At 48.9% G+C, this 13,472-nt stretch overlaps 1 protein-coding gene across 2 annotated transcripts in view; it reads left to right on the forward strand.

Annotated features, from left to right (window-relative positions):
* CLIC5 (chloride intracellular channel 5) overlaps window positions 1-13,472 on the forward strand; it is a 173,701-nt gene that overhangs the window by 145,988 nt on the left and 14,241 nt on the right. For both annotated transcript variants that reach the window (XM_066359285.1, XM_066359286.1), the window contains exon 5: window positions 10,946-11,130. In XM_066359285.1, the coding sequence (XP_066215382.1) occupies window positions 10,946-11,130 (185 nt within the window). The remainder of the gene's footprint in view (window positions 1-10,945; window positions 11,131-13,472) is intronic.

Raw genomic sequence — 13,472 nt, forward strand, 5'->3', positions numbered from 1 at the left:
GGGTCAAATCATGCGATTTCCACATCCAGGTCCAACTCTGATGGTCACTTGTTTGGTGACTGTGACCCTGACAGTTACCCTCTTTTGTTCCCATTGCGGGAACCTCAAAGGTAGGTTTTACTCAACACTTTCCCGTGCCTGGCCCTGACCTTAGTTCTACCTGTGTCATTTGGCAGGAGATACAGGTTGGCGCTGGCATGTGTTTCTCATTTAGCTCTAAGCACCTTGCAAGAAGACATGCCAGTCCAAACAAATGGACTCCCTTAATCCATCCCCAAGAGACCAGCTGCTACCATTACACAGAGAAAGGGAGCCGTTGTAGGCCGTCTCGCGGGATAAAGCCAGTTGCGTGAACATATGGAGACATCCAGAGTCACGTTTTAGGGTCCCGCACTTTTCCTCAAATCCCACTGGAGAGCTTATCTTTTCAAAAACATTTGTTCAGTACCAGCCACTCTGCACAATGCTAGAACAATAACGTCATGATGAAATATTGGCAATATCTATGTGTATTGGCAAAGATTATGTTTGGCTGCATATAATAGAAACCTGATTACAGAGGCTAAAGCAAATATTTATTTGATTTTACTTAGAAAAAAACCTACATGGGATTTTACAATGTGCCATCCCCTGCTCTAAGAACTCTTTGTAAATGTTTACTTCTTAATAGGAGTTTGCTTTTCTCACATAACAAGAATTCCAGAGAGTAGAGAGTTCTAAGTAGTATAGCTGCTCAAAGAAGTCATGGATGCAGTTCCTCGGAGCACCTGGCTCTGCATCTTTAGCTTGTGACTTTCATCCTCATGTCACAAAAGTGTTGCTCTACTTCCAGACATTGCATCTGAGTTCCAGGCAATGCCAATTATGTCTGGTCTTTTCTTTCCCAGAAGCTTATTCATAAATTCCTACTTATATCTCATTGGCTAGAACTTGCTCATTTGGTGTCATCCAGCTGAAAGTTTGGGAATCTAAAAAGAATGAATTCTTGCATATAATTTCCTTTCAACTTAAGGTGATTTAAAAAAAAAAACTGTGGTGGAAATATTTAATCTAGCCATGCCAAAAAAATTAAAAATAAATAAAATACACTATTTCAAACTCTCCTTAGGGGGTTGATGAAATTTGTATCATTACCCCACCTAGATTTTGGCAATCAGAAGTATAAAATTGTACTCTTAATCTGCTACACTCTTACTTCAAACTTTGGAAGACAGATACAGTACTCACATAACAGAAACTATGCAGCTAAAACACCCAATGAAAAGCTTCCCCCTCCAGACTGTGATGTTTGTGGGAGCAACTGAGGGCACCCAGTGAACTGCTCTGAGCAAGGAGATGGAGGCTACAATTGTAGCACATCTGGGAAATTCTGCAAAGGTATCAGCCACCCCAACCCCTGCAGCACCTCCCCTGGAAGGCTGCCCATCGCAGGACTGTTAGGAGGAAGGCTCACCCTGGCGGGGCTGTGGTTACGGGCAGCAGAGTCAGAGCGAAAGGACCAGCTGAGCACGCACCATTCATCTAGGTGACTTCCTCGGGGCGGAGGATGAGTCAAGAACAGTATTTATCAAGCAGACTATTTTCTTGCAGGGCTAAGGACTTGCTAGCTGTTTTGTATGCTTTGATTCTTATACATCAGCATCATCACAAATTGCACAGAAGAACCACGCGTGGCATGCCAGGCACCGTTCTAAGCCTTCTGCAGGCGTGACTGACCATCACCTGATATGCTGTGCTGTGTTACGATTTCCGTTTTGCAGCTGAGGAAACCGAGGCACAAGAGGTTAAGCAGCCTGCCCCAGCCAGTATATGGCAGAGCCAGGATCCCAGGCTGGGCTGCTAGTCCCATGGTCTGTGCTCGTGACCTGTGTACACTGGACAGAGAATGTAACCCATTATGTAAACTGTATGTGGTGCGGAGTTTTTAAACAAGAGTAGGTGGGCCATTTAGGAAACTGATCAAGTCAGCTCATAAACCAACAGAAACCGACTAAGCAACTGCATGTGTGTTTCCCTAAATGTACTCAACAACCCAGCTTTGCCAGAGGACCCAGCAATCCCAGAGGGACAGAGACAGCTGGCCCATGGTGGGCACTCCTTCGGTACCTGTTAACATAGCAGAGAATGGGCAGCCGGAAGAGAATTCAGGACAGTCACAGAATGGCTAAACCCAGTAATTATTTAAATTTAGAGCTGTGGTCGCAACGGCCATGTTTCAATTTGTCAATGACTCTTCTATAAAAGATTGCGTTTGAGGGTAAAGCAAGACAACGTGTGGTTAAAAATCACTTCAGCCCGAGGGTCTAGAGGGAGGGAGAGTGGAAAAAGAAGCTCTCGAGGTCTAAACACTGGAACAGATGACCCCCCGAGAAGGTTAGAATCTCCCCTGACCAAGCTCATGTCAGATGTTTGGACCTCAGCACTAAACCTAATCTATGGCCTGATACTTAAAAATAACCTGTTATAAAGTCACCATAAAAAAAACTCACAGTTTTCAGCCTGATTCAGTCTGCTCCATAAACTACAACCAGCATTAATAGCTTCAGTCAGCATTTATGTCGTTCTTTCTATTAGCACAATGGGTTTTACAACCATTTATGAGTTTCTGGAAAGCCTAATAGAAAACACACACACATTCGCTGTGCAAGATGCAGAAGGGTTTTCTTTTAAAGGATCGGCCAGCAGGGGTCGCCACCGCCCCACCGCTGAAGCCTGGGTGGGGCTCCTTAATGGGGAACACAGGTTCTCCTGGCGGCTCCAGCAGCAGCCCTCCCTGGTGATTTCTGAAGTTTCTTCTTGGGGTTGGCTCCGTTCAGGGTCAGTCTTTCTCTGTCTCTCTTTCTCCTCCTGTTGATAAATAAACATTTGGGGCGCTTACATGGTACAGACTGTGTACACAAAAGAAAACCTCAATTTGAAGACCCGAGTGATTATCTTTGTCTTCAAATTCACTGTGGCTTTTTGAGGAGACTCAGAAATCTCTCTGAGCCCTGGTCTGTCTATACTATCCATTCAGCATTTCCCTTCCTATATTAAAAAGAAAAAAAATAACAGTAAAAACCTTGTGACGAGCGGGCTGGCGTTGTCAATTCTTTACCGTGTTTTAAACACAGCCAAAGGTTTGCCTTTAAAAAAAAGGTTTTGTTCTTGTTATTGGGAATAATACTTCTGAACATAGAACAAAGCTCAGGTTGATTTTGTGGAGGTGTGTGTGTGTGTGTGTGTGTGTGTGTGTGTGTGTATATATATATATATATATATGCTCCACAAAATATATATAAAGATGATTCTTCCCACTGATCCCCTACAAGGCTTGGGGAGGAAGCCATACAGAGATCAGCCTCTTGCTCAAGTTGGGGTCCTTGAATTCCTGAGAAATACGTCAGAGCGCCCCACGCGCTGGGTGACTCTGTCCACCAAAGTGGAGTGGCGACATCCAACAGTGTCTCGTATCCCAACTCACCGTTGTGGTAGGACTTGAACCCTGCCTTAGGAGTAAAGAATCATCTGCTGGCTTCTGGCTGGAAAGAAGCATGGGAGTCTGTCCTGTAATCTGCACTCCTCCCATTCAAGGCCGAGATCCTCTCTAGAACAAACCCATAAAAGTCAGGGCAGCGTGAGCCTCCGCCTCCTGTCAAGCCCCGCTGACTCTGACCCAGCACAAGGGGCCCCACAGGGAATGTGTTGAAGTTGCTGTTACATTTTGCTTTCTCGCAAACCGCTGTTGGTCTTCCCACCTTTCCTGTTTTCACCAGTGCCTGGAAACGGAGACCTGGCATTGCTTCCTGCATGGAAGCCCCTGGGCCTTTCATAACCAGAGCCGGTTTGACAACCATCCTTCTCCCGGGCTGTGAGGCCAGGTCCAGTGCTCTTGGTCTGATGCCGAAGGTGGACATGAATTTTCCAAACTATCAGACCAAGGAAACTGGGCACACCCACGTCGCCTGGAGAGGACAACGCCAAACCCGAAGAGATGATTCCGGGAGGGTTGGGATCCTGAAGGCGCTGGGGAATGTGAGAGTGAGCGCCACCCCCTGAGCACGTGGGAAGGGCTGTGACGCTCCCATAAGCTCCACTTCCGACCGCTTCTGCTTTGACTCGGCCTCTTGCTTAGACTTTCGCTCACTCTCCCCTCCCTTCCTGTTCTCTCATCAACTCAAGCTCCACAGCCGTAATAATAATAGCTCTCTTCTGCTAAGTTCCATCAGGCACCAGACGCTGTACAAAATGCTTTAATAACAACTGGTGAACAGCCATCACCAATGGCGGGATTCACACCCGGGTCTCTTGGCAACCAAAGGGCATCACTCTGCTACCATGTCTGTTAGCACAAGACCTCTCAGGCACATCCGGTTCGGGGCTACTGACACCCCCACCCAGGCTCTCTCTGTCCTTCCCTGATGACACCAGTGACATACTAACATAGCAGAGGAGGGCCAGCCAAACCTGAGAGAAAGACCTGTTCCCACATTCTACAACCTCACTGTCATTTCTGCCTCACTGTGTTGTAAGAACCAGGCCTAAGCCCTGGCCGGTTGGCTCAGCGGTAGAGCGTTGGCCTGGCGTGCAGGGGACCCGGGTTCGATTCCCGGCCAGGGCACATAGGAGAAGCACCCATTTGCTTCTCCACCACCCCCCTCCTTCCTCTCTGTCTCTCTCTTCCCCTCCCGCAGCCAAGGCTCCATTGGAGCAAAGATGGCCCGGGCGCTGGGGATGGCTCCTTGGCCTCTGCCCCAGGCGCTAGAGTGGCTCTGGTTGCCACAGAGCGACGCCCCGGAGGGGCAGAGCATCGCCCCCTGGTGGGCAGAGCGTCGCCCCTGGTGGGCGTGCCGGGTGGATCCTGGTCGGGCGCATGCGGGAGTCTGTCTGACTGTCTCTCCCCGTTTCCAGCTTCAGAAAAATACAAAAAAACAAACAAACAAACCCAGGCCTAGATATTATTTGAAGAGATAAAAGGACCAGGGGAATCAGCCACCCCTAACGAGTTATGTGCTCAGAAGGGTCGCTATGGATCAGAGGGCGTGGCCCTTAGTTATCACCTGCTTGATATGTTTGCTTCTGTTTGGTCATTCATATTCATGTAACCTGTCTATAAATAGGCCACCATATCATTTCCTTGGGGGTTTTTACAAGGAAGAAAAGCTATATGACTTTAATTCCCCAAGGTAGAAAGATTAATGTAGATATTTACAGAAGGGGTCAAGGTATCGCACAGCCCACCACAAAGTCAAGTGTCCTAAAACTTCTCTTAGCCCATCTATTCTGTGCCTCAGAAAGCGGCATCTACATTTCTGCCCACCTGGCCTGCATCACCCCTTGGCCCCCCTCGACACTCTCTTGGGCTTTGCTGTTGCCCCCTCTCTCCGGGACCTTGGGCCTTGGCCATCTTGCAGTTGGACCTCTCTGCATTTCTGTAGAAAGACTTCTTCCTCCAAAAGGTGAGGGAGAGGTGATATTAAATGCTTAGTTTCTTTTTCCTGCTCCCATGGCATTACCGTTCATATTTGAAACGATCAGATGTCAATCGGTGTGGCCGTCTTTGTGTTTTCTCTTCAAGAATATAGGATGGCCAGAGAAACATTTGCTGTGGTCTCTCTTGAAGCACGGCTGCGTCTTTTGTTTTCATCCTTTGGTTGTATCGACCTGGGTTTCAAATGCGAATGTGATGAGTAAAGACTCCATTCAGTCCTCCGGGTACATCTCAATGTCTAGCGTTCTTCCCAAGTGGATGGCTCAGCTGTCACACAGACAATGGGGAAGCCTGGGTCCGAGTTCAGGCAGAGTTGGTATCTGTCACTGAGAAAGGCTGTGAAGGGTCTTGGTGGGCTCTCTCCTGCTGGACGCAGGCACGGTCACCGCAGCTTCCAGCTGGCGTCAGGCATTAATAGCAGAGCACAGATACGTTATCAAATGAGCTGGAGGGCTGGTCATGCGGAGTGATATTCTGATGGCCACACTCCTGGCAGCGGAGCAGGGGTGTGTAGGGAAGGTCTGCGGCATTCAAAGAAGACAGCGGGCTGGAAGGGCCCCCAGGGAGCTGTGGGGTGGTCCTTGGTACCTGGAGACACCTTGCAGAGTGGAAGAAGTTGACGTTTTAGAATCCAACAGCCCGTTTTTATTTTTATTTTCTATTTTTTAAAGACTTCTTTTATTGATTGATTTTAGGGAGAGGAGAGAGAGAAAGGGGGGAGGAGGAGCGGGTAGCATCAACTCATAGTAGTTGCTTCTCGTGTGTGCCTTGACCGGGCAAGCCTGGGATTTCGAACCGGAGACCTCAGCATTCCAGGCCGAGGCTTGATCCACTGAGCCACCACAGACCAGGCCCAACAGCTTGTTTTTGTATCTTGGTTTTCCTCCCAACTCATACAGTAGGCCTGCTATTTTGAAAATAATTTTTGCCTTGCCTTTCTGAGTTCATGATTCTAGTCTGTCCTAGGCATCCATCAGCCCCAGGAGAGATGGGGGTTTCTGTAGAGGAATTCCAAGAAAGAAAAAGGAATTCAATATTTAGCGTCTGATATTCAAAATAGAATCTTCAGCAAGACAGTAGCTTTGCAAGCCAGACTATTGTCTTAAAATGTTCTAAATGCCTTTCTTTCTTATTTTGAGCATATGACAAACCAGGCCTGGAGGAGCGAGCTCACAGGAAGGCTTGCTGCTTGGTGGTAGACGGCCTATAGGACATAGGAAAATGAACAGGAAAGGCCACCCCTTCTTGCCCAGGGGACTTGGGGACAGACAGGGGAGGGAGTCAAGGAACTAGAGACAGGTCTGTAAAGCCCCATGCAGCACTTTTCTGAGGCATCCGTCCAGAGTTTTGGAGGGATCCCACCTCTGACCACCACCTTAGGGGCAACATCCCTCAGTTACTTTGGAAAGAGGGGAGATTCAGTGTGACAGGAACGACTTGTGTTAGCTTCCCCAAACCTTCCACCCCCTAGATCCCAGGACCCCCATCTCCCCGGGGCCTGTGCAGTGAGGTCCCCGGAGCCTCCTCCCCCCAACCTCATTCACTCAGGGAGAAGAGCAGACGGGGAGGCTGTCTGAGAAACCGAGCATTTTTATGCAAAAGCGACTTGAGAATCCTCTGGAGGGACTATTAGATTATTACACCAGACTAGGTTATAATCCGGAACGCACTAAATCGCGGTTGCTTTCCCACCACCCAGGGGCTGGGAGCTTGTAAGAAAACCACGCAGTTAAACACAAAGGCAGGTACGTTTTTTTTCCGTAGGTCGTCAGGAGCAGTTTGAACAGTTTGCTGGCACATGTGTTTTGTGTCCTGGGTAAGGCCCAAGACTCCCTCCCTGTCTTTATCTGTGAAGTGGAGATGAATCCTGATTCCCATCCCAATAGCTTCCTTGTGTATTTCAATGCCTGATGGCACAAACAACTTCAGAAATTCAGTAAGGGTATTTGTTGCCGGTGCCGGGGAGGAGGATTAGAGTGATAAGAGGACCCCAGCGGATGGGAGAGTGCTCGGCCTGGGACCAGCGCCCCCATAACCGCGATCTCTTCCGCGGAGAGCTGAACAAGCCCCCCCATCCAGACTGCAGATGTCGGTCACAGGTGGACCCTCCGTTCTTATCGCTCCGCAAGTTCATGTGCCAGAGAAACCGATAGTCCAGCAGCCCCGGCCTTTCCTTTCAAAGACCACCTTTGGCCTCTGCTCTGCTCTGTTCCGAGTAAATCCGAGCCCCGAGGGGTCTGTATGGCTGCTTGCTGATCGGCACCCTCGGGGCACAAAGCGTGCAGTGAGCCGGGGCTGAGCTGAGCTTGCAAGAGCTTGCTGGAGGCTGAGCCTGGGTCTTGGCTCTCGGGTCCCCATTCAGCCTCCGGGCCCTGGTAAGAGCCTGTTATTTTCTTAGCTCAAATTGCTATTTCCAAGTCATTATTTCTCTATGACGAGAAAACAATATTGGGTCTTATGTAATATCAACCTCAATGAGTCTGGAAGTGATCATGGAATGGGTGGATTTTTTTTTCCTCCTTAAAAAAAAAAGAGAAAAATAAATTTGAGATTGTTTGCATATGGCTGAGAATATTTATGAACTATTCTCCCTTGTTTCCTCATCACATATTTTACGTAGTGCATTTGTGTGTGGTACAGAATCAATCTGGGCAGGGCAGGGTGGGGAGGGCAGAAAGCAGTTAAAGGGCTAGGTAGCCATCAAGTGCCCCGGGACGTTAGTGGCCCCGATTCTCGGGGCCCCCTGACTTCAGGCTTGCTTGCGAAGGTCTGGGGGTAACCCGCCCTGCTACTCAGAAGAAGTTTTCTGGAGGGAGGGTTTTAAATGAGAACACTGAAGCAATTAACCTCTTCTTGTCAGTTTGGTTTCTTCCATATCCCCCTCACTCACCCCAGAGCAGAAGTTCAACACCAACAGTTTCAGGACCTGGGTGCCCTCAGCCGGAAGAAATAGTTAAATTCTAGGGTGCCAGTTTGAACCAGGGTCAGAGGAGCGAGCTGGCAGGTAGGACAGAAAGAACTGGCAGAGGATGTACTAGCTCTGGCACTGGTGATTGGATGACATGTGCGTGTTAGCACACAGGCTTGCGATGTCTTTCCCTCTGATGTATCCCTGAGGACCCCGAGGGAATGTGAGAGGCAGGGCTGGGACTGTACCTCCAATCAGCCAGAGAAGCAAAGCTTCCCACTCTGGCCTGTTCACTTTCTCCTCTGGGGATCGGGCCTCATCACTGGAGCCTCTTAGCAGCTCTCAGTCTCTGCCACACCTTGGATTTTCCAGGAACATACTGACCCAGGGTACGGGGTGAGGGACCGAGAGCAGGGTGAGTGTCCCATCTGGTGATGCGAGAGCAGTTGCTGTCATTAATTGGTGTCCTACTAGGGAACAGGTGCTGACCCTGCAGAATCTGAGTTGATGCTCCCAGTGGCTTTAGGAGGGTCAGAGGGTCTTAGTCCCGTAGTTGAGATGGGAAAACCGGACCTCGAGGGAGTTGAGAAACTTGCCCAAGGTCACACTTAGTGAGTGCCAAGTGAGGGATGCTTCCAAGAAGTGTAGGATCTGAAGCCAATACAATAAGTACTAATAAGGAATTTTAACAGTCAACCTCAAGGCCTGGGAAGGAGCCTGTGAAGTTATGGGGCCTTGAGGCATAAGCCTTAGCAGCCTCGAGTTAAATTCACCCTGGGCAGGGTCAAGATTTAAATACAGCATTAGTCTCGGGACATATGGCCACATCCCTACTGCCCAGTCGCCTCTTCTTCCTACCATAATGACCACCACCTGAGCCTTTACATTCCTGACCCAAGGCCCACAGACGTCAGTGACCACACTGGCACATTCTCAGAATAAGCCACCTTGGTAGGTGACGTGGTCTGTCGCAGGGGTGAGTTAAGGCCAATAACCATGCCCTTTGACAAATTTCACCCTTCCATCTCAAGAGATCACTAGAGAGACCGTTTAATTTTTTTAAAAAATAGTTTTGATTTTTCAATCACAGTGGACATATAATGTTATATTAGTAGTAGGTACACACCCCAGGCATTGGACATTTATATAACCTAAAAAGTAACCACTCCAATACAACTAGTATCCATCTGACACTGTGCACAGTTATTACCTTATTATTGACTATATTCTCTGTGCATAGTTATTACCTTATTATTGACTATATTCTCTGTGACTGTTCTGTAACTACCTGGAACAATCCTCCCAAGGGGCTTCAGTTGTTGTCCTAGGCCTCTTCTTTCAAATGTCATGAGAGTTCCCAGGCCGGGTGACTTGGGCACAGAGTTGAGCAACGGCCTGCCCAGATCGCCACACGACATGTGGAGTCAGAACTTGCAATGTCTCATTTCCCCTCATATGTCTCTTTCTCTTGGATATCAGTTGGTTACATTTCCGCAAGTATTCTTAGATTGTTTTTCTTTCTTCATTATAATTAAGATTTTGTCATAACCTCCCAAACTGGAAAGGGTAGAAGGATTTGAGGAGCAAACAAAACCAATATAAGTCACAAGGACGTGGAGGGGGTGCATAGTGAGTATTGTCGAGTACCCACCCTTTGCTCTGGCTCTTGAATAGACTTGCAATCCCAGCCTCGTCTAGACAGTGACAAAGGGCAAGGCAAGAATTTTTCCCCAGCCCCGCTCACTCTATTCTTTCAAACTGGAAATGCAAAGCAGATGAGGAAGTCCAAGTTCAAATGCCACACCAGGGAGAAGGAAGTATTGAGGAACTACGTCCAACCCCCAGCCTGTTTTTAAAAATCTCAGTAGACATTCGGTTGATTTATCTTGGGCTGGTGTCATTTCATTGTCTCAAACAAAAGGCCGTCTATGGAAAGACAGACACGGGTTATGTGAGGGGTGGCTAACAGCAGGCACGTCTGGGAAAATCTGAACAAGAGACCGTCTGCTGGGCTCTTCCTCCAGGGACAGCACCCCCCTTTCAGCTGCTGGAATGAACATCCGAGGACTCATTCCTGTGGTCTCAGTGTCACTCTGTCAACCAGAGGCTGGGAAGAATAGCTGTTGGGGACGGGGCCGATGACACAGGTGCAGTGGCTAGTGAATAACATGACCAGCCAACTGGGTCCCGGTGGACGGCGGCTGTGCTGGTGTCCCACAACTAGAAGGGTCCAGGAGACTCTGGGTAGAATGACAGGGCTACTCAGTTCCTGCAGTTATTCCCTTGAGTATTTTGTTCTGCTCTTGTGACTAGATAGATGATTGGAGAGGTAATTATTGGGGCAAGACTATGAACATCTTCTGCCTCGTTTTACCTTCCTTTGTAAGTGTTCATTCTTGGAGCTGCATCTCTGACCGTTTCCTAAGCCTCCGTGGCTGCCAGGTGTTCTGTAGTGTGTGGGGAGCTGACAGTGTGATGATTTGGGAGAGACTGTTTTACTCTGAAGACCGTGGCTGTATCCGCTGGCAAGGTTGACTAAAGACACTTCTTCTGCTGTCCCATGCCAGCCCTTGAGAGAGGCCTGACGAAGGCACTGAAGAAACTGGATGACTACCTGAACACCCCTCTGCCAGAGGAGATCGATGCCAACACTCGCGGGGACGATGACAAGGGGTCCCGGCGCAAGTTCCTGGACGGGGATGAGCTGACGCTGGCTGACTGCAATCTGTTGCCCAAGCTCCACGTGGTCAAGGTAAGAGAGCTCTGCCCACAGTGCTCAGCAGATCCAACTCCACCCTGGTCTGGGGTCACCTGTGCGGTTAAGTCAAGGACAGTGCCACCACCTGCTGCTTAAGCACCTGGGCTCTGAGTCACACGAACAGAGACACAAAGCCAGCTTCCACGGCATGCTGGCTGTACAGCCTCTCTGAGGTTTAGTTTTCACCTGAACAGTAGGCATAGATTGCTTATTTTTAGAGTTGTTGGGAGAATAATATGCATGAAGTACAAGGCATATTGTAAGGGCTCGGTATATAATAGTTGCTATGGTCATATCCTGTGTAGTTATAGAGAGTCCTATCACTCCAGAGGCCTCTTCCTTGCCTTTTCCTCATTGGCTTCCACTGGCCACACCCCCACATCTGCATTCAATGTGTCCTCCCATGAACGCCTGTTTCCTCTGTACACAGACCAACCTACTCACCCCCTCTAACAACCCCTGGGGCAGGCAGGCATCACCTTCCTTCTCTATCAGTTGGAGAGATGGAGGAGGCTGCAAGAAGTGACATTGTGTTTTTACTATTTTTACTATTTTACTTTCTGACCATCTTCGACAGGTATTGTAATCCTTTCTTATACGAATCTTAGGATCCGTGAATTGGAAAGAAGGGAATTCCGAGGTCATCCCAATGTCCCTTCCCAAACTGGGCCACGTTCTGTGTGTCCGTGGCAGGTTCCTGTGTAGCTGTGACCACACATTTCTGACTATGAAGAGCCCTCTGCCCCACCGGCCAGCCCTACCATTCTGGACGACTCAGCTTATTAACAGAGCCTTCCAAATGGCCGCCCTGCTCCTTTCTTCTTGGGGACAGCACGGGACACAGCAGCTCTCTTCATCTCATTTGAAGATAGCAGTTGTGTCTCCCAAAGTTCTCTAAACTAACACTACTCACATCCTTTCCTGAACCTTACAGCCTGGAGAAAAATACAATGGGGCATAGAATTAGATTGTTCTCTGTTTATACACGTGTTTATGTCTCATTGTTTCAGTCAGACAATAAGCTCTGTGAGGAGAAGGTCTTCTGTAAGCATGATGATGGGCCTACGGGCCCCCCAATAAATACTCATTGATTGATCATCTTATCATCTAGTTGTGTCTTGATGACACCCAGCTTCTTTCTATCTTTCACTGAGAAGAATCTGATTCAGTCATTAATCAGCTAGCTGTCTGCCTGTCTTTTCCATCTGGAGGCTTCTCTCCAACCACAGCATGCACCGGCTTGAGTTGAAATCACTTAGCTGGGTGTGCACTGGTGTACCCATGGGCTCGGTCTGCGCTGGACCCTGGCAGGGAATTCTGCATACCAGTGCTGATGGGCTGGGCAAATCCAACCTATTGATATGAAGACACTTGGGATTCAAGGCCAAGTCCAATGGTCAATTGTAGGTCCAGCCAAGCTACAGCTCTTTGAAGTTATTAATCAGCGCATGCCCCACTCCATCCCCCAAAACATCCTTTATTCTCTTTTCCTGAGGAAAAGTGGCACCATTAGGGACAGGATGATTCCAGTTCAGTCGCACTGTGTCATAGGGATGTAGCAGAAAGACCCTCGTTCTAGAAGTTAGGAGACCCAGGTTCTGGTCTTGTATTTGCTACCAACTGGTAGCCTGAGCTGGGGCAGGTCATTTAGTCTTTATGGACTTTGTTTCTCTCATGCCTAAAAGAAGAGATGTAGTTCTATTTCTTCTCCTTCTTTTTTCTCTCTCCTTTTCCTCTTTTCTTCTCTCTCACTCAAACATGTACTGACCACCCACTCCAGAATCGCTTGTTGAATAAGGTAAACCCACGATCCCAGGCCCCAGGCTTCCCCCCTACAATGTCTCCAGGTCCTCCCAGCCCTGAAGACTAGGTGACGCCCTGCCCTCGGACGAAGTTCAGTGCGCTGTTCCCTGGGAGAGGCTGAGGATCAGAGGGAGGACGGCCTGAGGGACAAAGGCGGGGCCTCGCCGGCTGTCTCCTTGGATTTCTGCTGATCCAGCTTATCAGATCCCAGAGACCTGGCAAACCTCTGGAGTGCAGAGAGCACAAAGGGGGAGCCAAGTCAGGCCTCCACTTTGGCTTCCGACGCCAAAACTTAATCTTGGCTGTGGGAGCTAACTGTTTTCATATGAAAGAGCAAATTCAGAACATGAGCATGGAAGTTCCTGCAAACGTCAGAGCTTCCTGTGCAAATCCTCACCCTCTCACTCTCGGGCGTGCCCTCCCTCCACCCCCCCCTCCCTCCTGGCTCACTTTCAGGTTCATCTTCATCCGTGGAAGCCAAGTGGCTCAGGCCCAGGTGCTCACTGAGTGCCTGGTTTGAACTTTCATTGTCT

The sequence above is a fragment of the Saccopteryx leptura genome, chromosome 1 (genome assembly GCF_036850995.1).
Source record: "Saccopteryx leptura isolate mSacLep1 chromosome 1, mSacLep1_pri_phased_curated, whole genome shotgun sequence".
NCBI lineage: Eukaryota > Metazoa > Chordata > Mammalia > Chiroptera > Emballonuridae > Saccopteryx > Saccopteryx leptura.